The 27657-nt window shown below is 38.3% G+C and overlaps 1 protein-coding gene across 1 annotated transcript; it reads right to left on the minus strand.

Annotated features, from left to right (window-relative positions):
- On the minus strand, positions 1 to 26740 carry olfml2a (olfactomedin-like 2A). The gene is made up of 8 exons (XM_084389083.1): positions 26398 to 26740; positions 8192 to 8455; positions 6680 to 6787; positions 6417 to 6596; positions 5332 to 5599; positions 3609 to 3857; positions 1881 to 2066; positions 1 to 1269 (listed from the first exon to the last, which is right to left on the minus strand). The coding sequence occupies exons 1-8, from the start codon at positions 26464 to 26466 to the stop codon at positions 665 to 667; spliced, it is 1929 nt and encodes a 642-aa protein (XP_084245209.1). The 5' UTR covers positions 26467 to 26740; the 3' UTR covers positions 1 to 664.
- Positions 26741 to 27657: the final 917 nt, after the last annotated feature.

The following is a 27657-nucleotide window of genomic DNA, read 5'->3' on the forward strand; positions in this document are numbered from 1 at the left end:
TGATTTTAGAAAGTTTATTTGAACTATTTTACACAAAATGTGAAATTTTACACATACTGTAAATGCAACATACAAAACATTGTAACTCATCCAGGAGTAATCATAAGTAACCACTTATATTGAGTGACTACAATCTTAAATATCTGGGGATGATAAATCTGAGCTTTATAATAGGAATATTGTACCACAAAATATTTACAATGAGAATTTAATATTTTACAAAATGAATAGCTAAAATAATTAAATTTACATAACATTTAACATCCCACCCCTCCAAAATTTGATTGGCAGAGTTAAATGATATTTGGCTGTTAAATGATTTCACAACACATTTCGCAAATCTTGAATGTAAGAATAAACATTATGGCACAAAGCTGTGTAAAACAGGTTACACTTTATAATTGTTCAGTATCCTTAACTGTACCCATATTTACAGTGGTAAAGGTTTGGGGACTGATAATGAACTACATAGAAAATGAGACATGCAAGTCCTTAAACTCTTTAGTTGAGGGTAAAAATATATTCCCAAATAACATTGACTCACTTTAACACCTCATCTCAATCATTATACCAATAAAAAAAACAATGTGCTCCTATAAATGGTGTATTTCCTTATTCACCAGGCCCAATTACGAAAACGCCCACCGTGTCAGATTTTGGACCTTCATTGGCCAACAAAGTGAACATTGTAGGTCAGCTGATGGCCATTGTCCCATGCATACAGCACCTTTTCTTTGGGATTGTAGTCCACTTGGGTCACAAAGGCGTACTCATTTGTGAACGGCAAACGTGGAGCGGCCTCCGTGTTCGTGTGCGTATCGTAGGCGTACAAAATCTCGCCCTCTTTCTGGTTGTAGACGTCAATGGCGTACAGCACGCCACACACGATGAAGCAGTTTCCGTACGAGTTGCGTTTCAGCCCAGTCCTCCATGTCGTCTCCTTCTTCATGGAGAGGTCGCTTGGGTCCAGCTTGCTGATGACGATGACTTCGTGTTGCGAGTAGTCGTAATCCAGCGCTGGGTAGATCACCCAGAGGCCACTCTCGTCTACGGCGAAATCGATGTCTGAATGGCCTCGCCATTTCCAGGGAGTGGTGTCCTCGTAGACCGCATCATGAAGCTGAGTCCAAGCTGCCACGTATCGCATGCGCAAGTCATATTTGATGATGTTTTTGGTGAAGGCTCTGTTATAATAGAAGGCACCGTTGTAGACCACATGACCAGTTCCTATCCAATTGTAGGGAAGCTTGTAGAGGTTACTCCAGCGACCTATTGATTATGATACAATTTGTTATTAGTTACACAATAAAGGCCATCATGAATATTCTCATACCTATTCTCAACTGCATTTAACTCAAACCATAATGGGGGAATTTGTTTTAACACCCAATTCTCAAGAAATTATACAAATCAGTACTAAAGTTTTCGCTGAATGCCATTTTTCACAGTGCGATTCTCCATGTAGCAGGCCAGATTTTGAGGACCCCCAACACTGCAATACTGACACCTGAATTGGCTCTCAAAAATGCCATGGTTTGCTATATGTCTGGTTTTAGCGCTCTTCTCCATGATTAATTATTATTTCATTCAATTACAGCTGCCACGAAAAAAAAAAAAAAAAAAAAAAAACACACAAAAAAAACACATGATTTAAGAAAATTTATGAATAAAACATAATAAAATAAAATGTAAAACTTTTGTGAATTAGGGATAATCTATAATTTACATACAAAAGAGACATTTCACCAATTCAAATAGTTATGGTACAGTGCTATTTTATTGCATATAATTAGCAAACAAGAATTACTGCTGTAAACTACCATGGAAAAGGTGCACAGTTGTTTAATGAATTTACTCCTCTTTGTTTTTGACTGTTTTACCTTGTTTGAAGTTCTCCAGGTTGCGGAACTCCACCAGGTTATTGCCGTAGTAGTAGTTTGTAACATAGATCTTGTTGTCTTTGGCCACTGGGTCTTTCATCCAGGCTCCTTCATTTCGTCCATAACTGTGATGCTTCTCTGGAATCTCCACTGAAGCAAGGGTGCCCTCACAGTCTAGAGATTTACCTATTCAAATAATAATACATAACATATCTCATGAAAATCTAGAGAATGTGCGTGTATATATGTGTATATATATATATGTTTATGTTACATTCCCGACGTGTTTGCGAAAGGCATTCAGTGGAAGGACAGTGATGTGTCAGAGCTATATACAAGCAAAACATAAATGTTTAAAAACTCTCTTTTTTCGCATCCTCGTCTTTGTTTTTTTATATTGCCTGCACTTAAATTAGCTGGTTTCCGCGGCAGATCACACAATAAATAAACATGTAATCGCTTGCTTTAATGTCCTCCGTGTTTACTTCCGTATAACAGCGTGGCGTCTTTTTATCGCTCTTTTGCGCATGTGGAAACTATGAAAAGACAATGCAGAAAAGCTGAGCGCATGTGGCGGAAGACAAAACTTGTAGTCCATTATAACATCTATACAGCCTTCATGCTTTCAATGTGGAACTAGGCAAAGCTAGACAGACTTTCTTCTCAAATATTATTAACAGAAACATAAATAACACACGCACTCTTTTTGCTACTGTAGAGAGTCTAACAAACCCCCAAAGCCAGATTCCCAGTGAAATGCTTCTCTGAGAAAATCTAAAAGATCAGAAAGGCGATCAGCATATCTTCGTGTGGCACTGAGGTAAGACAGATCAGAACACATTCTCAGAAAGTTGCTATGTCCTATTTCGAAGAAATGAATGCTAAAATTTTGGAAGAAAGAGTACAGCACCTTAAAACTTCAACCTGCGCCCTTGACACACTCCCCACCTCCTTTTTTCAAAAGTGTGTTAAACTGTTTAGAAGCAGTTCTCCTAGAAGTGGTAAACCCCTCATTTCTCTCTGGGACTTTTCCAAAGTCCCTTAAAAACTGCAGTTGTCAAGCCCCTCCTGAAAAAGAGCAATCTGGATAGCAACATATTGAGCAATTACAGACCGATCTCAAACCTTCCTTTCAGAGGCAAGATCATTGAAAAAGTTGTCCTCAATCAGCTGAACAACTTCCTAATCTCAAATGGATACTTTGACAATTTTCAATCTGGTTTCCGACCACATCACAGAACAGAGACACTGCTCATAAAGATAAAAAACGATATTCGCTTAAATAGTGATTCAGGCAAAACATCAATTCTGGTACTACTCGACCTCAGTGCTGCATTTGACACTGTCGATCATAACATACTTCTTGACAGGCTGGAAAACTGGGTCTGGCTTTCTGGGATAGTCCTAAAATGATTCAGGTCATACTTAAGAGGGAGAGGTTATTATGTGAGTATTAGGAGACCATAAGTCTGAATGGATATCCATGACATGCGGAGTCCCTCAAGGCTCAATTCTTGAGCCACTCTAATTCAACCAGTACATGCTCCCACTGAGCCAAATAATGAAAATGAACCAAATTGCTTACCACAGCTATGCAGATGACTCACAGATTTACTTAACCCTATCGCCTAATGATTACAGCCCCATTGACTCCCTGTGCAAATGCATTGATGAAGTCAACAGTTGGATGTGGCAAAACTTTCTTCAGTTAGGCAAAATAAATTGTACCTGCTTTGTGCAAATGCGTCTTTCCTCCACTGCCCATTGGTTTCTCTGGAGCTGGTGTTGACAAGGTTGAATTCATGATTGGCACTTCCCTGGTGGTTGCTAGTGTGGTGCTTGTTGTTGTCACAGCAACAAGCGTAGTGGTGGTTGTTATTGGCGGTACAGTCGACGTTATTTCAGAGGCTTCCAAGACTAGCTCGGAGCCCCTTTTGTCCTCGGTTTGGTGGCCAGTGTGGGTTTTGGCTGGGTTTTCTGAAAAGAGCAGTAAGAGAAAGACGGGGAGGGTTTGAAAGGAACATTACAACTCTTGGCCTAAAGTTTTACCCCAAGCATTTCAGATTCCTCACATCAAAAGAATTATTAATGAGATGTTGCACTCGAAGAAACTTCCTGCATTGTAACCCAGTCTCTGCCTGCAATGCTTGGATTCGACATTCCTACACTGAATCCATTTCATCTCATGCCATGTACAACAGATCTCCGTAAGACAATGTCAGTGGAGAGACCCTAATCTGAGCTTTCTCTTCCTGCACTGTGGGACCGTCTGGAACATTAAACATATGGACATGAGCGCAGGAGAGAGTACATCAGATATTCATACACACACCATCACTGCCATCTGTCATTCAAGGACACAGGGCCATTACTGTAATAGTTTAGGACACCTCAACAAACTTTTGATTATTTTCACTTCCCTTCATGTCATGTTTTTTATTTGATTTTAGACCGCAATGTAAATGATTTCATCCCAGAGGAAAGTTATTGGTGATACTGCTGATGAAATAAAGAAATACAGACCAGCCTTTCACTAAAATAACTTAAGTGTGTTGCTGCCTCTCAAGAGATGCATTTAAAGAGATGCTCTTGTTTTAAAGGGTTAGTTCACCCAAAAAAGAAAATTCTGTCATCATTTACTCACCCTCAAATTGTTCCAAACCTGTATGAGTTTCTTTCTTCTGCTGAACACATAAGAAGATATTTTTAAGAATGTCTGTAACCAATCAGTTGATGGACCCCATTGACTTCCATAGTATTACTAATGGGGTCCATCAACTGTTTGGTTAATCATATTCTTCAAAATATCTTCTTTTGTGTTCAGCAAAATAAAGAAATGAATACAGGTTTGGAACAACTGTCTGTTCCAGACTTTTCATTTTTGGGTGAACTAACCCTTTAAAACAAGAGCAAAACTGATAAAACGACTATACTATAGATTTCATGTCCAGATTCATGAAAAGGAAACCCATTTTCCTAACCATGGGCTATTCTGGTGTTCACAATTACTACAGTGTTTTAACAAGGAATAAGATATAAGTGGAAAGGGATTTTGGAGGATTTTTTATAGAGAATATGTCAGAGATCCAGTCTTACTAGAGGTTTGTGGAATATAAACAATAAAATGTTTCTCTCAACTTTCTGCTTGTAATGTTTTATTTGCAGGTTCACTGTAGCGTTCTCAAAGCCGTGGGTCACAAAAGGGTACAGCTGCAAACAACTATCCTAAAACTCAGCTAAGCAGTATATAAATATGAAAAAATAAATAAAAAATAGGTGGTTGCTTTCTGGTCCAATCATAACATCTCATCCTCAAGTCTCTCTACGGTGTGTTTTACCCATTTTATCACCCACAGTTAAGCCAGTTGCGCTCGGCTCTGGTAGAACTATACTGAAGTGGCTTTCAGAACACATTAATTGAACACAGATGTGATGTGCATGGTGTCCATACCTCTCTCTCCTCTCCCTGCTGAATGTGATTCAGAGTTCTCTGTCCTGGACGCTTTGTAGTATGTGATCCCCCTGATGACTCCCGTCTGGTGGACTAAGGTCTTGGTTTTGGAGGTGGGGTCTGGCTTTGCAAGTTTTGATGCTTTGGCAGGAGCCTCTTTCTTGGGCTTGACAGGTTTCTCTTTAGGCTGTTTGGGTGGAGGTTTGACAGCTGGGGGTTTCTTGTTGGGTGGTTTTAAGACCTCCTTGGACTTTTTACTTTCTGTGCCCTGGAATCATAAAGGTTTGAATTACAAGGCTGATCTTGTGCAATTGTGCGTGTGTGCTATTGTGTTGGAGAAACCGTGGGCAATATTTTAACGATCTAAGCGCATGGTCTAAAGCGCACGACGAAGGTGCACTTAGGGCGTGTCTGACTGAATCCACTTTTGCTAGTTTAACGACGGGAAAAATGGTCGGCGCACCCGGCGCATTGTCTAAAAGGGTTGCCCCTATTCTCTTAGTGGGTAATGGGTGTGTTTTAAGCGTAACGTACAATAAACCAATCAGAGTCTCATCTCCCATTCCCTTTAAAAGCCAGTTGTGCTCGCGCCATGGCGGATTCGCTATTTACATGGCAGAATTTGCAAGTGGAAAAACTGAATGCTTCTCTAGCGAGAAAATGGATCTGCTCATGCGCGAGGTTAAAGCGTGCAAGCAGATCATCTACGGCACAAAGTGTATGCACATTCTGGACCCGCCTATAGGCGCATATTACTAACGCGCTCTTTAAATAACTATTGCGCCATTGACCAACTGAAACCTGGTCTAAAGTCAATGGCGCAATAATTTTTTGTTATTTAAAGAGCGAGTTAGTAAGTAGTCTATTTCAGTTGCCTCAAAATAGCAACGCGCCAACAATGCGCCTGAACAAACCTCGTTTTCAGACCAGCACGCCTATGGGCGCATAAATGAGCGCAAATGCATTTGCTATTTAAACAACGTGGCGCAGGACGTGAAAATGATAACTGTGTCGGGCTGAAACTAGCAAAAAAACACTTGCGTCGCGCCTGGCGGCGCATTGTATGATAGGGCCACGTGTGTTACCTGTGCTTTACTGTCAGAGGCTGCATCTTTCTGCAACAGCTGCAGTCCCAGGCTGGAGATCTCTTTCTTGATGCTCACCATGATGTCAGAGTAGTTCTCGTAGCGCTTTAGCTGATTAGACAGATTCACTACACTGTCTCTCACAAAGTCATTTTCCCTGGTAAGGTTTGTCTTTATGGTCTATGAAGAGATCATCAAAACAGTGTCATACTTCTGGCAATTTCCTTGAAGCTTGAAGCTTTCATATACAATCTGATGGTTACCTCTTCTAATGTGTTCATCTGAGACACAACCTTGTTCATGTAGGCATGGACCTTCATTAGATCCATACTGTACAATGTTCCTTCCAGCAGATCCACCATGGAATGGAGCTAAACACAAACAGGATAATAAAGAATGTTTAAGCCAATATAATATTCGATATGAAACCATATCGGCATGGCTCTTGGACACTGCTCTTTTGAGCACTGTGGACAGCATCTGCATCATGCTGCTGATTACCACAGAAAACCATTTTGACTTTCAGTTAGGAAGAAAAAAAAAACTAATTCTGACCATGTGTTTTTTTTTGTTTGTTTTACCAGTTGGGGTCAATATTATTTTCTGTTGTAACCAACAGCATCTGTGCCATGCTTTCCATTAACAAATTTTTTTTGACTCCCAGCAGAGAGGTTATTTTGCGTTTGGCACCTCTTGATGAATATGGTACAAATTCAGGCCTAAGTATCTAAAAAAATTCAAATTAAGGCCTGAACAGCTTTATAAAATACCAAATTAAGGCCTAAACATCTCTTTTTTTTTTTAAATGGCAGATTAATGTCTGAATATGTTTTAAAAATGCCAAATTAAGGCCTGAACATCTTTTAAAAAAACGAAATGAAGGCCTAAACATCTTTAAAAAATGCCAAATTAAGGCCTGAACATCTTTTGAAAATACCAAATTAAGGGCTGAACATCTTCAAAAATGCCAAATTGAGGCATGAACATCTTAAAAAAATACCGAATTAAGGTCTGACCATCTTCAAAAATGCCAAATTAAGGTCTGAACTCTGAACATCTTCAAAAATGCCAAATTACGGTCTGAACATCTTTAAAAAAATTACACATTAAGGTCTGAACATTTTGAAAATGCCAAATTAAGGTTTGAACATCTTTTAAAGAATACCAAATTAAGGTCTAAACATCTTGTAAACGCCAAATTGAGGCATGAACATCTTTTAAAAATACCAAATTAAGGTCTGGAAATCTTAAAAAATGTCAAATTAAGGTCTGAAAATATTCAAAAATGCCAAATTAAGGTCTGAACATTTTAAAACAAAATCAAAGTAAGGCTTAAACATCTTCAAAAATATCACAGTAAGGCCAGATCATAAAAAAAAAAAAAAAAAAAGCCAAAGTAAGGCATGGAAATAAAAATGGTGAATGAAAAGAAGTTAACCTTAACCTTGACCTCAGGAAGTCAAACTAAATATATGAGCTTCTTTTATTTAAATGTGTTTTATTTTGCCATTTTATATGCTGCTACTAAAATGTGTCTAAATAAATTGTGTTTAAAATATTACTTTTTGGTTCATAACTGATTGAATATAAATTTAACAGATTTGTTGAGGTGGTACGATCCAAATCCCATTTCAGTTCTTTTAAAAATGTACTTCAGTTTGGTGGCTATAGTGCAACTTAACTAAAAATGCCATGTAACTGGAACTGGCCATGTAAAGTCAAATTGAAAAATCAAGTCAAATATCAAAATCTTTTTGTTGTAAATTTTTTTTTACCTTGAGTAGTTCAGGAGCTTGTTTCCTGAGTTTTTCTGTTCTCCATTCATTCTCACAAGGGTTGAGTGAGGATGGAGGAGCCGTGCAAGAACATTTACAGTCAGAGCCTGAGCTCACCGTCTCCACAGTGTAAAAATCATCCACTCGCAAGCTTCCGTCTCGGAGCCTCGTGCACGCCTCAATACTCAGCGGCCGCATCACACACTTACAGCGGCAGTCTGAACCCTCAGATATCATCCGGACCGGCTCCGGCTCACCAAAAATCTGACAGAGATAGACAATGTGAGAAAGTCAAACGTCAAAGAAAAAATATAAAACACATTTACAATAGAACTTTTTATACAAATCCGTTCAAAAGTTTAGGGTTGGTAAGATTTTGTAAATGTTTTTGAAAGAAGTCTCTTATGTTACCAAGGCTGCAGTAAAACAATTTAAAATAACTGTTTTCCATTTGAATATATTTTCACATTTAATTTATTTCTGTGATGGCAAATTTAATTTCCAGCATCATTACTCCAGCCTTCAGTGTCACATGATCCTTCAGAAATCATTCTATATGATGATTTGCTGCTTAAGAAACATTTCTTATTATTATCAATTCAAGTTGTGCTGCTTAATAAAAATAAAAAGTTCAAAAGAAAAACATTTATTTGAAATAGAAATCTTTTGTAACATTATAAACATTATAACTGTCACATTATCTTGTTTTTGAATGACTGTCATATTCATGTAATATGGTGTAAACATTTATATGATTTTTTTTTTTGGAATTATGTGTAAAAAATATGGAATAATTCTTATCATATCCAGCCTAAACATGAAGATCAACATAAATCCTTCAAGAGTTGAGCAGAATGACACTTGATGCAATTGCGAACAAAACAAGTTTAACACTTTCACGCCCCTCTTCAATCATCAGATTCTGTTATGAGTCTTTCTGCACTTTAATTCACCGTAACAGACATTGGGCCCTATTTTAACGATCTGAAACGCAAGTGTCAAAGCGCAAAGCGCAAGTAACTTTGTGGGCGGGTCTCGGCGCTGTTGCTATTTTCCCGGCGGGATAAATGACTCTTGCGCCGGGCGCAAATCTAAAAGGGGTTGGTCTGAAGTAGCTTCATTATTCATAGGTGTGGTTTGGGCGTAACGTGAAATAAACCAATCAGAGCATCATCTCACATTCCCTTTAAGAGCAGACGCACTTTTTCCTTGGCGTATTGCTATTATAACGGCGGATTTGCCAGGCGCGCGCCAAGAGCGGTTCACAGCCGAGGAGAGCAACGCTCTCGTCACGGCCGTAAAAGAGAGAGAAGTGACATTGGGGATGGGAGAAACACACCCAAATTAGCTTCGGCTAAACAGGCATATAATAATGTGGGTAAATGTGTAAGCTAGATGTATGCTTTTATAATAAATTATTATATTTATAATAAATTATCTATCTATCTATCTATCTATCTATCTATCTATCTATCTATCTATCTATCTATCTATCTATCTATCTATCTATCTATCTATCTATCTATCTATCTATCTATCTATCTATCTATCTATCTATCTATCTATCTATCTATCTATCGTTTGTAATAATATGATTTGCAAAAATGAAAACTGCTGCTTCTGTGTAGATTAGAGAATCACAGTGTATGAGCGTTTGTGCACTCTATACATTATGGTCAAGCATGCGCCCTTAAAATAGCATAATGAACAACGCGCAACGCGCCACTGACTTTAGACTAGGTTTTTTCTGGCCAGTGGCGTAATTGTTTTATGGAACAGTAAAATAGCACCAGGGAACGTTTGCGCCAAAACACGCCTCCTTTTTTGCGCTGAACCGCCCAGAGAGCGCAAGTTCATTCCCTAGTTTAGCGACGTGCTTCTGTGGAGGGAAAAGCGCGCTTTGCGCGGGTGCAAAATAGGAATGAAACATGCGTCGGTGTACAAAGTCAATTGCGCTGGGTGCAAGATAGGGCCCTTTGTCTGTCGGCTTGAACCCTGACGCTCTGGAAGTGATCAGCCGTTACACTCTGGCCTGTGAGGAACCCACTGCAGTGAAACTTTACCAGGCCCTATAACACTTGCCCACAATTTCAACTCCCTACCAGACCTTCATAAACACATACTTGACTTTTCCTTGATGGATCTGTGCCATTTTACATAGCCTATACGTTTAAAGTCTTATCTGAAGTTCCAAGTTACACAAAACATAAAAATCTATCTACTTTTTATGAATCAAGACTACAAACTCTGGAGAAGATACAGAAAACGACTATTTTCTCTCTCACGCACACATCTGTTGTGAGTTAGCGCTATAGCTTTTACCATGGCACTGGCTTTGAAGACGGCCTGGGGCTTGAGATTCCCATAAATTCAGCACAGTGATGGGACCTGAGTGGATTTGCACCTTCTCCCATAAACAACTTGTTTTTAAACCACATCCTGCAGCACCTCACAGTTTGACAGAACTTCTCTCATTTCTCAATAACAGCCTTGCATGACATCCAGTGAGATACATGTGAATATCATTTACAGAGTATGTATTAGTGCCATAAAGCAATAATTGGAATGATATGAAGCATCATGAAAGCCAGGTGGTGTTGAATATGGAGGTTGTCCATATATGGTGCTGTGCTCTCTGAGACGTCTACCACATGCACTTCAAAAAGATGAGGAGCTTTTTGCCTTTGTTATACCTGCCTGATGCCGACAGCACTAATAAATCCAGCCTCATGAACAGTAGCAGTAAAAGCGAAAGGAATATGTCAAGCCACAGGGGAAGAAACCACAGAACGGACAAAAGCGCAATGACGGCATATAATTAAGAAAGAAGAAGTAAATGATGCACAGATGTGCTGGTTTTTTTCTCAGGCTGCCAAAACAACCTGCTGCTGTTGAGTATGTACTGAAGAAAGGATTGTAGGAATGATCTGAAAAGTTACAAAAACTTATTTCCTTGGCTCATGAATATAAATTAGGTGGCCTAACACTCTACTCTACTGACTGACAGAAGCTTTGTCTTAAAGGGACAGTCCACCCTTTCTTTTTTCTTCGGAACACAAAAGGTGATTTTCTGAAGAATGCTTCAACTGTTTGTGTGTATATAGTGGAAGTCAATGGGGTCCAAAATTGGTTTGGAATGACATAAGGGTAAGTAAATGATGACAGAATTATCATTACTGAGTGAACTTTCTCTTTAAGTTCTAAGTTCCCAGTTGTTCCAAACCTGTACGGCTTTCTTTTTTCTTCGGAACACAAAAGGTGATTTTCTGAAGAATGCTTCAACTGTTTGTGTGTATATAGTGGAAGTCAATGGGGTCCAAAATTGGTTTGGAATGACATAAGGGTGAGTAAATGATGACAGAATTATCATTACTGAGTGAACTTTCTCTTTAAGTTCTAAGTTCCCAGTTGTTCCAAACCTGTACGGCTTTCTTTTTTCTTCGGAACACAAAAGGTGATTTTCTGAAGAATGTTTTAAATGTTTAAGTGTGTACAGTGAAAGTCAATGGGGTCCAAAATTGGTTTGGAACAACATAAGGGTGAGTAAATGATGACAGAATTATCTCTTTAAGATCACTATAGTCTCAATGACAGCTTTTGTACATCAGTGCATCATAAACGTTCCTTTCTGGTTGGCATTAATATGTAAAGACAGTATGACCCTATATAAAAACCCTACTGTATTTGATTGACATCGGGCTCCGCCTCCATCTTGGCCCTTTTGCTCTCTGACTGTTTGCCCAAAGAGCTCAGGCCTGTCCTCTATCTGTACTGAGATTTAGAGGTCTCTATAAATGCCCAGCCATAGCACATATGGAACTGCTTACAGACAGTGAAAGATTTCAGCCTTTCCGAAATTCTTTATTATAAGATCCGCTCTGTCTTTGAGACATCCATTTGTCTGATCTCGCAACTGCCACGTCGTCGGGTATAATGGGTCCAAAGGCTCAGCGGGGTAAAAGGAACTCTTGGGGTTTTTTTTATCTCTCAAAACAATAAATAGCAACAAAAGACACCATAGACCTAAACACCTGTTTGTTGTTATGTGCTGTAACATTGTCCTGATCCATGAGGTCATCATGTGCAATGTCTAAAGGTTTTTTTTTTTAGGTAATTTAAACATTTCATCTCATGAGAATCCTATAACATAATTTTTTGAGACAAAGGCTTGGAGAAAAAATGCCATAAAAAACACTGAAAGAAAGAATAACTACTTGAGAGGTTTTGAAAAGTGAGTATTTAAATACTACTTATGAATTAAAATTAAAATAAATGAATAAATAAATACATAAAAATGCTATATCAATAGCATATGATGACAAAATGTTGTGGCCATATCACTATCACCTCTATATCAACCAACCTAAACTGTATTACTATAGGTTCTTTGGGGACTTTTACCCCAAGCTGCCTTTATTTTACAATTAAAATCAAACGTTTATTAAAGGGGTCATGACATAAGAAATCAAATTTGTCTTATTCTTTTGACATATAAGAGGTCTTTATACCATTCAAATGTATACTGCAAGTTGTATAGCTTAAAACATCCTCCTCATTATAAACAAAGCATTTATTTAATCACGCTCCAAAAACGGTTCGTTTACATATAGTGTGACTTATGACATCACAGGGGCAAACACATTTGCATATGACTTCCTCCAGAGCAAGAGTATCACGTTGCGTCAAAAGCGGATATAACCCATTATAATCACTGACGCTGTCTACACCGGATACAGTATACAGATGCATGTTCAGTTCCTGACACTCCACGGCACGCGCACGACAGTTGGAAGAGTAAATGGAAGCGTAAAGGAACATTCGCTTTGACGTGCCCCTGTTTAAACAGCTCATTTGCTCATTTCTGTACAGAGTTCAGAAGGATATACCAGCGTCATGAACAAGTGGATAGTTTACTTTTAATGGTGTCAGGGATCGCCTAGAAGGATAATATGTATATACACTCACCTAAAGGATTATTAGGAACACCTGTTCAATTTCTCATTAATGCAATTATCTAATCAACCAATCACATGGCAGTTGCTTCAATGCATTTAGGGGTGTGGTCCTGGTCAAGACAATCTCCTGAACTCCAAACTGAATGTCAGAATGGGAAAGAAAGGTGATTTAAGCAATTTTGAGCGTGGCATGGTTGTTGGTGCCAGACGGGCCGGTCTGAGTATTTCACAATCTGCTCAGTTACTGGGATTTTCATGCACAACCATTTCTAGGGTTTACAAAGAATGGTGTGAAAAGGGAAAAACATCCAGTATGCGGCAGTCCTGTGGGCGAAAATGCCTTGTTGATGCTAGAGGTCAGAGGAGAATGGGCCGACTGATTCAAGCTGATAGAAAAGCAACTTTGACTGAAATAACCACTCGTTACAACCGAGGTATGCAGCAAAGCATTTGTGAAGCCACAACATGCACAACCTTGAGGCGGATGGGCTACAACAGCAGAAGACCCCACCGGGTACCACTCATCTCCACTACAAATAGGAAAAAGAGGCTACAATTTGCACGAGCTCACCAAAATTGGACAGTTGAAGACTGGAAAAATGTTGCCTGGTCTGATGAGTCTCGATTTCTGTTGAGACATTCAGATGGTAGAGTCAGAATTTGGCGTAAACAGAATGAGAACATGGATCCATCATGCCTTGTTACCACTGTGCAGGCTGGTGGTGGTGGTGTAATGGTGTGGGGGATGTTTTCTTGGCACAATTTAGGCCCCTTAGTGCCAATTGGACATCGTTTAAATGCCACGGCCTACCTGAGCATTGTTTCTGACCATGTCCATCCCTTTATGACCACCATGTACCCATCCTCTGATGGCTACTTCCAGCAGGATAATGCACCATGTCACAAAGCTCGAATCATTTCAAATTGGTTTCTTGAACATGACAATGAGTTCACTGTACTAAAATGGCCCCCACAGTCACCAGATCTCAACCCAATAGAGCATCTTTGGGTTGTGGTGGAACGGGAGCTTCGTGCCCTGGATATGCATCCCACAAATCTCCATCAACTGCAAGATGCTATCCAATCAATATGGGCCAACATTTCTAAAGAATGCTTTCAGCACCTTGTTGAATCAATGCCACGTAGAATTAAGGCAGTTCTGAAGGCGAAAGGGGGTCAAACACAGTATTAGTATGGTGTTCCTAATAATCCTTTAGGTGAGATTATATATGTATATATTATATGTATATGAGGTGTATATGTTCTGAGAATTTGACAACAGATTGTTTTGTAAACGCGGCACATTGTAATGGAGAGTTTGTTTGCAAAGAAACTGTTGACAGATAAAGTAGCCAATTGTATTGGATCTGACAGCAGCTACATTGTAAACCACAACAAACGATTTTGTAATGCTTTGCTGTAAATAATGGTTTTATATGGATATTTTTTAGCTAAAGACATTAGCCAATCATAACTGTGGCCATTTACTGACAAGCCTTAAAGGAGTAGTTCACTTTAAAATGAAAATTACCCCATGATTTACTCACCCTCAAGCCATCCTAGGTGCATATGACTTTCTTCTTTCAGACGAATACAATCGGAGTTATATTAATAAACACCCTGATGCTTCCGAGCTTTATAATGGCAGTGGATTGCAACCATTGTAACCATCAGATTGAAGCTCAAAAAGTGCATCCACACGGCTCCGGGGGGTTAATAAAGGCCTTCTGTAGCAAAGCAATGAGTTTGTGTAAGAAAAATATTCATATTTAAAACTTTATAAAGTAAAATAACTAGCTTCCGGCCAAACGAACATACGGATTCGACTTTAGTCTAAAGCACAACTTATGTGAGTAATGCGACGTACTGCTGATATTTATGCTATGCCATGATGCACTACGCTACTTCTGAAGTAATAAGTTGCGTGTAAGTAGACTGTATATGGCCGTTTGTCCATGCTAATATTCAATAAATTAAATTTATATCTTTAAAAGGGTCATGAACTGGCTTTTTTTTTTTTTTTTATATTGTTGTCTGAGGTCAACTTATGAGAATGGATAAGACACATGCCTTTGGTGTGAGAGACCCGGGTTCGAATCCACTGTGAGACACCAATGTGTCCCTGAGCAAGACACTTAACCCCTAGTTGCTCCAGAGGCGTGCGACCTCTGACATATATAGCAATTGTAAGTCGCTTTGGATAAAAGCGTCAGCTAAATGAATAAATGTAAATGTCAAAAGTTCAAGGAAAATTTGATTTCTCAGTTCATCACCCCTTTAAATAATCATTTACATCAGAACCAGAAAAAAAAAAAAAAGTCTGGCAGATGATTAAATGTAGTTATTACAATTTAAAGTAAATTATTCATATTATGGGCAGGGAATCCCAATACTATAGACTTAAAATGCATTTGTGGTTGCCAGTTAATTACCTGGACTGACAGATCAAAACTCTTATATTACCAAGGCTTAAAGTCCAAGTCCTTGCGGAGACTTTAATCATGTAGTTCCATGACAACCACACAATAATGCACACGGGGTGCCACGCAGAAACTGAGCTGTCAGCTTGAAGTGGAAGGATTTAATAAAGCTTTGCTGTTCTTTTGTGTAAGCTCAGACTGATAGGGGATATTAAAAAGATTTAATCTGACAGTAATTTGCCCAACTTCTCAAAAACACATTTTATCCTCTGTTGAAATTACCAGAATGGCTAAACGAGTTAATTAGGTGAAAAGTCCAGCAACACTTGCAAACATATTCACACACACACGCAGTGTCTATAAGGCCTAGTGGGCTTTGACAATAAGAGCCCTTGTTAACTGGAATGAAAGAATGTGTTATGGTCATTTTGGTGTGTGCATCAGGCATCAAGGCATACTCAGTTCTTTGTAGGCTCTATAGCTTCCCAAACAGTCTCTAATACATACACATATGTATTACACACTGCATTTCCGCCACAGAATAAAACATTTTAAAAGATAATTGCGACTTTCTATCTCACAATTGCGAGTTTACATCTCGCAATTCTGACTTTATTTCCCAGAATTGCGAGATATAAAGTCAGAATTGCGTGATATAAATCGCAATTGCATGTTATAAAGTCAGAATTGTGAGATATAAACAAAATTGCGTGTTATAAACTCACAATTGCGAGAAATAAACTGACTTTTTTAAATTCTGACTTTTTTTCGCAATGGGAACTTTATATCTGGCAATTCTTACAAAAAAAACATGCAATTTTCACATATTTTCTCAGAACTGTGAGATATAAACTCGCAATTGCGAGTTACTCCATGAAGTCCAATTCTAAGGAAAAAAATACTGACTTTTTTAGTTTATATCTCACAATTTTGACTTTATAACACAATTGAGACTTTATATCATGCAATTCTGACTTTATATCACGCAATTCTGAAATAAAAAGTCAGAATTGCAAGATGTAAACTCACAATTGTGAGAAAAAAAGTCAGAATTGTGAGATTAAAAGCAATTACCTTTTTTATTTTTTTTGTTCTGTGGAGGAAACAAGCTTCAATAGAGTCCAGGCTTAAATTCATTGAAAGTCTTTGGGATGTGCTGGAGGAGACTTTACAGAGTGCTTGACTCTTGCATTGTCGAAACATATAACATGCTAGAAACATAATAATTACTGCTCTAATAAGACTTTTTTTGCGAAATTCAGCATGGTTATACATTTAAGCTGTATTTCAATAGACAATTTCACACACTTTTTTTTTTTTTTTTAAGATATTTGTCATTATTTTACTTCCATATAAATGAACCACTAAATTAACTGTCCAGTAAGTGCACATTAAAACGGGGTCTTTACCACACAAATTTAGGTCTAATCAATTAAACAAACAGCATTCCAACAGTTCCAGGTCATGCAAACAAACACATTTGTTATCTAAACCTGCTACACTGACATTTGGTCTAACTGTACCAGTGTACTTCAGTCTGACCAAACAGGGAATGGGCTGCTGTCCTGAGATAAGATAGTTGTTTTTCCAAAAATACTTGGCAGGAGCAGTTGTCAACATTGGCCGCTTTCCTGAAAAGGCCTCTTAACCTAATGACCCCATGCCTGGTGAAGTAGTTCAGGTTATGAGTCTGATCTCTGTTTCAATGAGGTGTTGTCAATGGCCGGCTCATCTTCTCCCTTTAATCTAGTGCTTTGAAACAACAATAAAGCAAGTTTATGGCTAGAATTCAAGATGATCCCACACTTAAAAAAACACGTGGAACTGTCTAGAGCATTCTGAAATTTCAAAGATACATTTCTTTGATGTACACCAGGGTCACGGTTCATATCAAGTGTGCCTTCATTATTCTGCTAAACAAATAATAAGATTAAAAAAAATTATAATAATAATAATTATAAAACAATTCAGCATCATCCTTCAGTGTCTTCAGAAATGATTCTAATATGCTGATTTGCTGCTCAATATATATATATTATCAGTGTTGAAAACAGTTGTGCTGCTTAATATTTTTGTGGAAACCATGATTTTTTTCATGATTCCTTTATAGATTTTAATAGAAAGTTCAAAAGAATAGCATTTATTTGAAACATAAATCATCTTTACTGTCACTTTTGAACAGTTGTGTGTGTGCATATATGTCTCTCTCTCTCTCTCTCTCTCTCTCTCTCTCTCTCTCTCTCTCTCTCTCTCTCTCTCTCTCTCTCTCTCTCTCTCTCTCTTCCTCTCTCTCTCTCTCTCTCTCTCGCTCGCTCATATATATATATATATATATATATATATATATATATCATGAAAAATATATAGTAATATCATTTATCTGTGGCTAAAAAAAGGTTATATTCTGGTGAATATTGTAGATAATTTGGTTTAAAAGATTGAACTAAAAATAACTATCTATCTATTCTATCATTGTTGGATGAATTGGTTGCTTCTGTCATGAAATTTAAATCTTTCTTTTCTATATGGCGTATCTTGACATCTTTCTGTCAATACGATGACCTGATGAATCAAGGACATGGCAAAAGAGTCAACATTAGCATACCAAGACAATCTAATCCCGTGTTAGTTGAGAGTCTGGGTGGCGTTCCCGGGGTCACAAAAGACTGACAACGACTGATAATAAATCAATGTCGTAACATATCCAAGCAAAACATATCAGTGCAGAAGTATTGTATTACTTGAATCAATTGCGGTTATCACAGCCTTGAAGACACTTGACAAAATAATGAATCTAGATCTGAAGACACAGATCTCTCCATCACTCCATTCCAACAGGACACACACAGACACACACATGCCATTAGGACAGACGTGTCAATTAGCCCCAAACTAGCTTAGTGAGCACTTGTTGATTTTGGGGACACACAGCTACATTCCAGATGAGTGTGTTTATGTGTCACAGCTCTCTCTGAACCTCAAACTCTTCATGCTCTCAGCACAGCCAAGAGATGCGAGACGTTCTGGCTGAGGAAGTCAAACAGATGGTTCACGCTTAACAGAATCAGACTGCATCTCAGATACGGTGATTTCATTCAATGCGAATTATAACACAAGCTTTTTTTTTTTTTTTTACATCAAACTGATGATAATGATATCAGTATTTTCACGATTTCTTCATTCTTTTAAGGTTTTAGTACATGTAATCATTACATGTTTGTGTCCCCTTGTGAAAATAAATACACTTTAGCATACTTTTAAAAAGAGTACTTTTTATGGCAATAAAAGAATATACTTGTGCAAACGGAATGTATTGTTTTTCCGACACTTAACTGCATGTTAATTGCAATTAAATAAAAATGTATTATAGTTTACATTTAAATGCAATTAGTTGAACTTAAGTGTTTTTGAGTAGTACTTCAATTTCATAATTTCTTCCACTGTCTTTGTTAAAAGTGTACTGCTGAATGTACTGACATTATGGTAAACTAATAAGCATTTATGGTAGATTTTAATGTAATATCTGTTTAAATGTCATGTTTTTAAATATCTTTGTAATTGGACATTTGTAAAGATGTCAATAAATGCTATCTGCAAATCAAAAAATATTTGAAATAAACCAATCAGAGAGTCATCTCACATTCCCTTTAAGAGCAGGCGTGCTTGTTCCATGGCGGTTTGCTATTATAACGGCGGATTTGCCAGGCGCACGCCAGGAGCGGTTCACAGCCGAGGAGACCGACGTTCTCGTCAGGGCCGTAAAAGACAGAGCAGTGACATTGTATGGGGATGGGAGAAACACACCAAAAAAGCTTACGTTAAACAGGCGTATAATAATTTGGGTAAACCTGTAAGCTAGATTTATGCCTATTTTTTCACATCTTCATGGACACCACAATGATTTCCCTCGTGTGGAATATTTTTCCTTGTACTTATGTATGGTTTGCAAAAATGGGAACTGCTGGGTCTGTGTAGATGAGAGAAGCAAAGTGCATGCGCGTTGTGCACACGCTACATTATGGCCAAGCATGCGCCCTTAAAATAGCATCTGAACACGCCACTGAATACCGCGCCACTGACTTTAGACTAGGTTTTTCCTGGTCTGTGGCGGAACTGTTTTCTGAAACTGCAAAATAGCACCAGGAACACGCCTCCTCTTTTCGCTGAATCGCCCCCGGGAGCGCAAGTTCATTCCCTAATTTACCGACGTGCGTCTGTCGAGGGAAAAGTCCGTTGCGCGTCGGGTGCAAAATAGGAATGATACATGAGTCGGTGTACAAAGTCAATTGCGCTGGGTGCAAGATAGGGTCCCAGGTGTTCTTAGACATGAGGCAAAGTTGTTTTGCTCTTCTCTGCGACAGCAACAGCATTGGCCCTGTCCCAAATGGAACCCTAAGATCTTTCTCTGAGCATCGAGTGCGAATAACGGTCGCAAAGGGGTTTCACACCCTTCTGAAACCCAAAATGACAAATAGGATACTCATGGTCTTGTGGACTTAACGGATACATGCATACGGCGTCCATTATAAGTCCACAAGACCGCAAGTGCATATGAAGTGTACCATTTGGGACAGGGTCAATTTAATAAAAACCACCAATGGTTCAATAAAGTGTAACCAGCATAACCAGCTCTTTTGCCAAGTAATATATGATATATCTCCACCTACTGTAACCCCTCCAGTCCTACTTGCCCCGCTCAGAGCGGGACTCAAACCGGCGTCTCCAGCATGAAAGGCAGGCACGCTAACAAGGACACTAAAGACCGTAGTCTCAAGCGTCAAATGCTACTGCGCCTCTTGAGATCAAATGAGTATGGTATGAACATGAATTCAGGCACCAGAAAGGGTTTATACATTAATCATTGGGGCACTGATGACTCAGTTTTCAAAACGATTACGTAATTTGTGCATTAAAACATCAGTTAATTAGTATCAACAATGCTATAACACTTCCTATTTGATTTGTTATGATTTGATTTGTATGACTTTTGTTTATCATGCATCTGAGCATGATCACTAGTTTTTAAAGTGCATTGAGGAAATTTGAATGGAGTAATGTTTCAGCGAACTTCTGACTGCCTGGAACCAATTGAGACACACCCATGGTTCATTATTCTAATGCTGTTTATGTAGTGTGTATGCTGTTTATGGTTTCCAGGCAACTTGCCGCATTAAAATAGAATGCGCATTGGCTTTGGACACGGCTTATCCAATCAGAATTTAGAGTCAGAACTATCTGTTCTATAGAGTGCAACAGTGCCCGCCCACTATTTCAGCGGCGCTGGTCCCGGAAGTCTTTTTTCCATTCAATACTCCTATAAGGGTTAAAAAGTCTTTATTAAAGTATTATAAGCCATGAACCAATAAAATCAGCTGAGGAGAATCACAACACTACAAACTTTGATTTGAAGCAAAAAAGTATTTGAAAACCGGACAAAAATACAAAGGTACAAGACATCCCATGAAGCATTGCGTTCAACAAAACTGAATTAAAACCGATGGAGAAATATTAAACTATTAATTTAAAAATACTGATTACATCTAGCGCATTTTGCTTGTGGCGGCTCTCTGATTGGTGGAATTTTCTGTAGAGCATCATGGGTAATGCAGTTTTTCACCATGAATTTCTTTTAAAAAATAAGTTGAAATAATGCAGACTGACAGCTTCAACAGAAGCAAATATCATCGATCAACAACCTTGTAGGTCTGTCTTTAAAGAGTTTGTACCAAACCCCATCTGTTCAAAGCGAACATCAAAAAAACTACAATCGTTTGTTGATTTAACAGAGAGTGCAGAAAGCACTTGAAAATGAATGTCGAGAAACCCAAATGTTTTACGCAAATATGCTGCAAATAGCCCAGGTTCATGCTGGCAAATAAACATTAACCAAACATCATCTGCTGTGGCAGACCATGAGTTATAATAGTGCTGGATGGTCAGTAGCTGCCAATAGAAGGGCCACCAAAGGTCCAGATCTTGCTCACCACACAACCAATGTATTTCCTGTTCATTCACTAAACACACCGAGGTCAAAGATCAACTCTTATGTAAAGGTCTATATAAAAGAATATTGGCATTGTTGCAGCGTTTTGAGGCTCAGTGTCTGGTCCGGATAAAAATATGACAGCCCTTCAGCTATGATGGCCATCATTACCGTGACGGCTCGGTAAAAGATGTGACGCATTAAATGGGACACAGATGTTCACGGTTACTCCTAGTTTAAATCTTGTGGTAGAAGTGTTACGACAGTTTCATAAACAGGAACTGCTTGAGTCTTTGATTGGCATTGTGTGAGGTATATGTCCCAAGAAACTACAACCGATAGACTTTCTCTGCCTAGGTTCTGTTTTAGCATCAACCCTATAATTCTTCATCCCTCCATCTTTGTCTTCATTTTAGCCATAATGTGCTAATGATAGTATATTTTATGTTTAATGTTAAATAGCATGTATTTAAATATTTCTTTTATTTGAAATCACTGCCATGACAAATCTACTCTAGTGACTACAAACCTTGTTTTTATTATCAATGACAAGATGCTTTTTTGTCTATATATATATATATACAGTGAGGAAAATAAGTATTTGAACACCCTGCTATTTTGCAAGTTCTCCCACTTAGAAATCATGGAGGGGTCTGAAATTGTCATCGTAGGTGCATGTCCACTGTGAGAGACATAATCTAAAAAAAAAAAATCCAGAAATCACAATGTATGATTTTTTAACTATTTATTTGTATGATACAGCTGCAAATAATTATTTGAACACCTGAGAAAATCAATGTTAATATTTGGTACAGTAGCCTTTGTTTGCAATTACAGAGGTCAAACGTTTCCTGTAGTTTTTCACCAAGTTTGCACACACTGCAGGAGAGATTTTGGCCCACTCCTCCACACAGATCTTCTCTAGATCAGTCAGGTTTCTGGGCTGTCGCTGAGAAACACGGAGTTTGAGCTCCCTCCAAAGATTCTCTATTGGGTTTAGGTCTGGAGACTGGCTAGGCCACGCCAGAACCTTGATATGCTTCTTACAGAGCCACTCCTTGGTTATCCTGGCTGTGTGCTTCGGGTCATTGTCATGTTGGAAGACCCAGCCTCGACCCATCTTCAATGCTCTAACTGAGGGAAGGAGGTTGTTCCCCAAAATCTCACAATACATGGCCCCGGTCATCCTCTCCTTAATACAGTGCAGTCGCCCTGTCCCATGTGCAGAAAAACACCCCCAAAGCATGATGCTACCACCCCCATGCTTCACAGTAGGGATGGTGTTCTTGGGATGGTACTCATCATTCTTCTTCCTCCAAACACGTTTAGTGGAATTATGACCAAAAAGTTCTATTTTGGTCTCATCTGACCACATGACTTTCTCCCATGACTCCTCTGGATCATCCAAATGGTCATTGGCAAACTTAAGACAGGCCTTGACATGTGCTGGTTTAAGCAGGGGAACCTTCCGTGCCATGCATGATTTCAAACCATGACGTCTTGTTACATTACCAACAGTAACCTTGGAAACGGTGGTCCCAGCTCTTTTCAGCTCATTGACCAGCTCCTCCTGTGTAGTTCTGGGCTGATTTCTCACCTTTCTTAGGATCATTGAGACCCCACGAGGTGAGATCTTGCATGGAGCCCCAGTCCGAGGGAGATTGACAGTCATGTTTAGCTTCTTCCATTTTCTAATGATTGCTCCAACAGTGGACCTTTTTTCACCAAGCTGCTTGGCAATTTCCCCATAGCCCTTTCCAGCCTTGTGGAGGTGTACAATTTTGTCTCTAGTGTCTTTGGACAGCTCTTTGGTCTTGGCCATGTTAGTAGTTGGATTCTTACTGATTGTATGGGGTGGACAGGTGTCGAGCTAACGACCTCAAACAGGTGCATCTAATTTAGGATAATAAATGGAGTGGAGGTGGACATTTTAAAGGCAGACTAACAGGTCTTTGAGGGTCAGAATTCTAGCTGATAGACAGGTGTTCAAATACTTATTTGCAGCTGTATCATACAAATAAATAGTTAAAAAATCATATATTGTGATTTCTGGATTTTTTTTTTTTAGATTATGTCTCTCACAGTGGACATGCACCTACGATGACAATTTCAGACCCCTCCATGATTTCCAAGTTGGAGAACTTGCAAAATAGCAGGGTGTTCAAATACTTATTTTCCTCACTGTATATATATAGCTTTTTTAATCATATTTGAGATGTGTATTCTCCAGTATTATTTTAGTATTAATTGCAATTATATAATTTATTAGCATTTAAATAGCTTTTATTTTTAACAACTTTTTGATTGATTTTTTTTTTATTTATTTCAGTTTTATTCATTTTAGGACTTCAACTTCAACTTATTTATTTCAGTTATTTTTTTAGCTTTTTATTACATTTCATTTCAGGTTTATTTTAATTACTGCAAATGAATTTGAATAGCCTAGTTTTAGTTTAAGTTAACAATAACAACACTTAGACAGTTAGACACTTAGAATGAAATTACAATTTTTGCTTGATTTTTTCCCCCCACCAAATAAGTTATTCCATCAAACATGTTCTTGAAAATGCTACAAAAGTTCATCAACCCTCTGCACTAGGCGACAGATAAAAGTCTATAGAACAAACACATTCTCTTGGCTCTTCAGTTTGAGCTTATTTTAACAAGCAGATTTGTGGTTTTTACAAAATTTTCTGCTAATTATCCCACATAACAGGTTTTTGTTATCACAGCCCTGCTGCCAATGCTGTTTTAACCTCCTCACCTTTTCACACATTTAACCAACGACAAAGACATTTTAAAACATTTCGCAACATAACACAATTAGTTAGGGTTACTGAGCTGGTGACTATCATTTACAATGAGTCAAGACCTGTCTCTCTCTCTCACACACACACACACTCACACCCAGTCATAAGAGGGTAGGGCATGTTTCTGTGGGACCGACAGGGCTGTTCTTAAGTGCTACAGCTGTGTAAGCAGACATATATTGTTTTTAACCCCAGCAGAACTCGACTCCAATTACCACACTAGGCACCAAGCCCAAAGCACTCACACACCCTATCAGGGTCAGTTTTAAAACAAATGTCGTGGTTTTCTGAGGAAATGACGGCTGTGCTGTCTGTCCAAAAACGTTATTGAGGGACATCTGTCTCTGGTAGTAATCTCAGCCTCAGTTGCACTGTTAACACAGCTGAGGTTTGATAAACTGACTCATCTGAGTCTAAAACAGGGACAAACAGAGCAAAATAAATACATTAGGGAGCTTTGACATGGACTTCGGCTACTTTACAACTCAGTGTGGTGTTTTGCAGGTGCACTGTGCATTAAAACTATCAAAGCAAGCTGCATTGTGGTCAGTTCTCACAGTTTTAGTCTAAAAGGCCTGGACTGGATTTAGAGTAAGGTCAGGGGTCTAAAATGCCAATTAAATCATATTGCCATGCCATCTCAAGGATTAAAGACTGGAATGTTCTGGCAGTGCCAGGAGTAATTTAGACCAGGGCATATGTGCCAAAATATGTTGCCTGTATGCCGCTTTGGGAGGGGAGATTGTGTGAGAAAGCATATTTGTTAAGTGTTGTTTGAGTTATACTGAATGTTCTGTCTGTGAAACTGACTGTGAAAACCTCCCTTCTCCCATATGGGCTTTTCTGTCCAGTTGCACCACTTGCATAGTCTGATCTGGAACGCCGTGAACACGGACAAGTCGAGTGATGCAAATCCCAGCGCCTTTGAACTAAACATCAGCATTCCTGGAAAGCCGCTTGGCCAATCAAATTCAAGGACTGGTGTCTGGAACTGACTAGTGTATCTTTGTCACCAGAACGATTATTTAACACATAGGCCCGGTTTCACAGAAAGAGCTTAGATTAAGCCAGGATTAGACCTTAGTTCAATTAGGGCACTTAAGAAAGCTTTAATAAATGTGCCTTAGAAAAAAAAGAAAAAAAAAAAAACATTAATGGTGTGCATCTTGAGAAAAAACAATGGCTACTGACATTTAAGATGTAAGATCAGTGAAAGTTGCTTTCATTTAAAAAAGATCAAATATGCATTTCAGTCTGGGACTAGATTTAAGCCTTGTCTAACCGGGGCATAATATAATATAATATAATATAATATAATATAATATAATATAATATAATATAATATAATATAATATAATATAATATAATATAGGCCTACCGTTCAACAGTTTAGGGTTGGTAAGATTTTTTTAATTGTTTTTCTCTTATGCTCACAAAGGCTGCATTTATTTGATCAAAAATACAGTAAAACAGAAATATTGTGAAATATTATTATATAGGCCTATATAAAACGTACTGACCTCAAACTTGTGAACGGTAGTGTATAATGACTTTATACAGATTTCATGTTCCTTCAGAATCCTTTATTAAGTCAGATTAACATTATGCATTTGACCTCGTGGAATTTCACGTTTCATTAACGCTGATTAGGACACGTTATTTCACAATCCCCAGATGAACTTCCATTTCAAAATCTCACGAATGCTACAAATACAGGCACTCCCATGATCCAGCACTATTGCAAAATCAAGAAAATACTGTCTGCTCTTCATAATTTGGCTGGAGGTTTGATGTCCAGTCTTCAACTCTGCCAAAAACACCATGCGCAACAAACGAATGGCATGCCAAGACAAACGAATCTAGTATATCTAGTTTATCATCTTATCAGATGATAAATGCACTTGTCAAGTAATCGAAACGAGATCATACACTAATAATCATGTTTATTGCAAAACCGTGTTTTGCAAGCTGTGCGTAATCTGTGCGTAAAATGTAGCTATTTGTTGTTCAAAATAAAACGAAATGAAACGCCTCTTACCTTATTCATAGCTCTTGCATCTCTGGCCAAAAGTAGCATATATGTTAAAATACTTGCGTAGATCAACATTTTTCATTAACTAACCCAAGTCCCTTTTTTTAATGCACACCTTCCACCTGATGGTATGATTTGGCGTCTCTGAAAGCACCTGTATCCTCAGCCTGGAATTATGAGCCTAGATCCGCTATAACACAGGTTTACGGCTCCATGATTACAGGTCGGTGCCATGCAGAGTTGTGTATGTTGTGACGCGCAACTTCAGTATAAGCAGCAGTTCGAGCTCGAGCTTTGCTCCGCGCAGATCTGTGATAAACGCGCGGACACACCCACCACCATCATCATCATCATCATCATCATCCCCATCTCGGACACGCGGTCTGTGCCAGTGCAAGGAGGGGAACCACTGGCACCACTTCTGTGCCACAAGGACATTTGTGTTTTGAGCGTATTTGTAAATCTTCAAGGACATTTATAAGTCACCGCTGACCACTATAATTATATTTCTATAATAAAAAGTTATGCGTAAGTTGTTTCGTGGTTGATGCTAGATAGCCTACAAAACCTCTCATTTTTATGTTTCATGTTGTTCTTATTCATTTTAAATCGTATCGATATTATTAATGTTAGTATTATATAGTTTATATTTTCAGTGACAAATAATGGGCAACGTAAAGCAACCTTCAGGTTAAGTTTTGGCTGTTGTCTAGCGCCCTCTTTCAGTTAATAATGATATTACAATTATGATGGGAACATCTCGTGTGCTTAAAACATGGTGTGAATAAAGTGTTGTTAAATGTACCAGACATGTTAGAAGTGCTTATGGTTCTTTATGCATTAACAAACATAACTAACGAACAATACATTTGTTTCAATGTTTATTAATCTTCGTTAAGTTATTAAAAATAGTTAGCTAATGAAAATGCAACTTCATGTTCATTTAGGTCCGTTAAGGCTATTAATAGATACGACTTTTGATTTTAATAATCTGTTGGTGAATGTTGTAATTAACAAAGATTGATAAATGCTAGAAGTAGGCCATTTTTCATAAACTGATGTTAACAAATGCTACCTTATGTAAAGTGGTTAACACTTTATTTTACAGTTTTCTGGTAACACGTTACATGTAGTTACTGTACAATAACTATAAATAATGCATAATTACATGCAACTAACCCTAAACCAAACCCTATATAGAGTAGTACATCTAGTTAATTATTTTTACTCTGTACTTAAATATAAAATTACACTGTAACACAGTCA

Source organism: Rutilus rutilus (genome assembly GCF_951802725.1).
Source record: "Rutilus rutilus genome assembly, chromosome: 19".
NCBI classification, from domain to species: domain Eukaryota; kingdom Metazoa; phylum Chordata; class Actinopteri; order Cypriniformes; family Leuciscidae; genus Rutilus; species Rutilus rutilus.

Coding starts and splice junctions, on each gene's coding strand:
- olfml2a (XM_084389083.1), bottom strand. CDS start 26,466: ATGTTGATCTACGCAAGTATTTTAACATATATGCTACTTTTGGCCAGA. Junction 8,456..26,397: donor ATGCAAGAGCTATGAATAAG/GTAAGAGGCGTT, acceptor TATCTCTGTCAG/ATTTTTGGTGAGCCGGAGCC. Junction 6,597..6,679: donor AGATGAACACATTAGAAGAG/GTAACCATCAGA, acceptor ATCTCTTCATAG/ACCATAAAGACAAACCTTAC.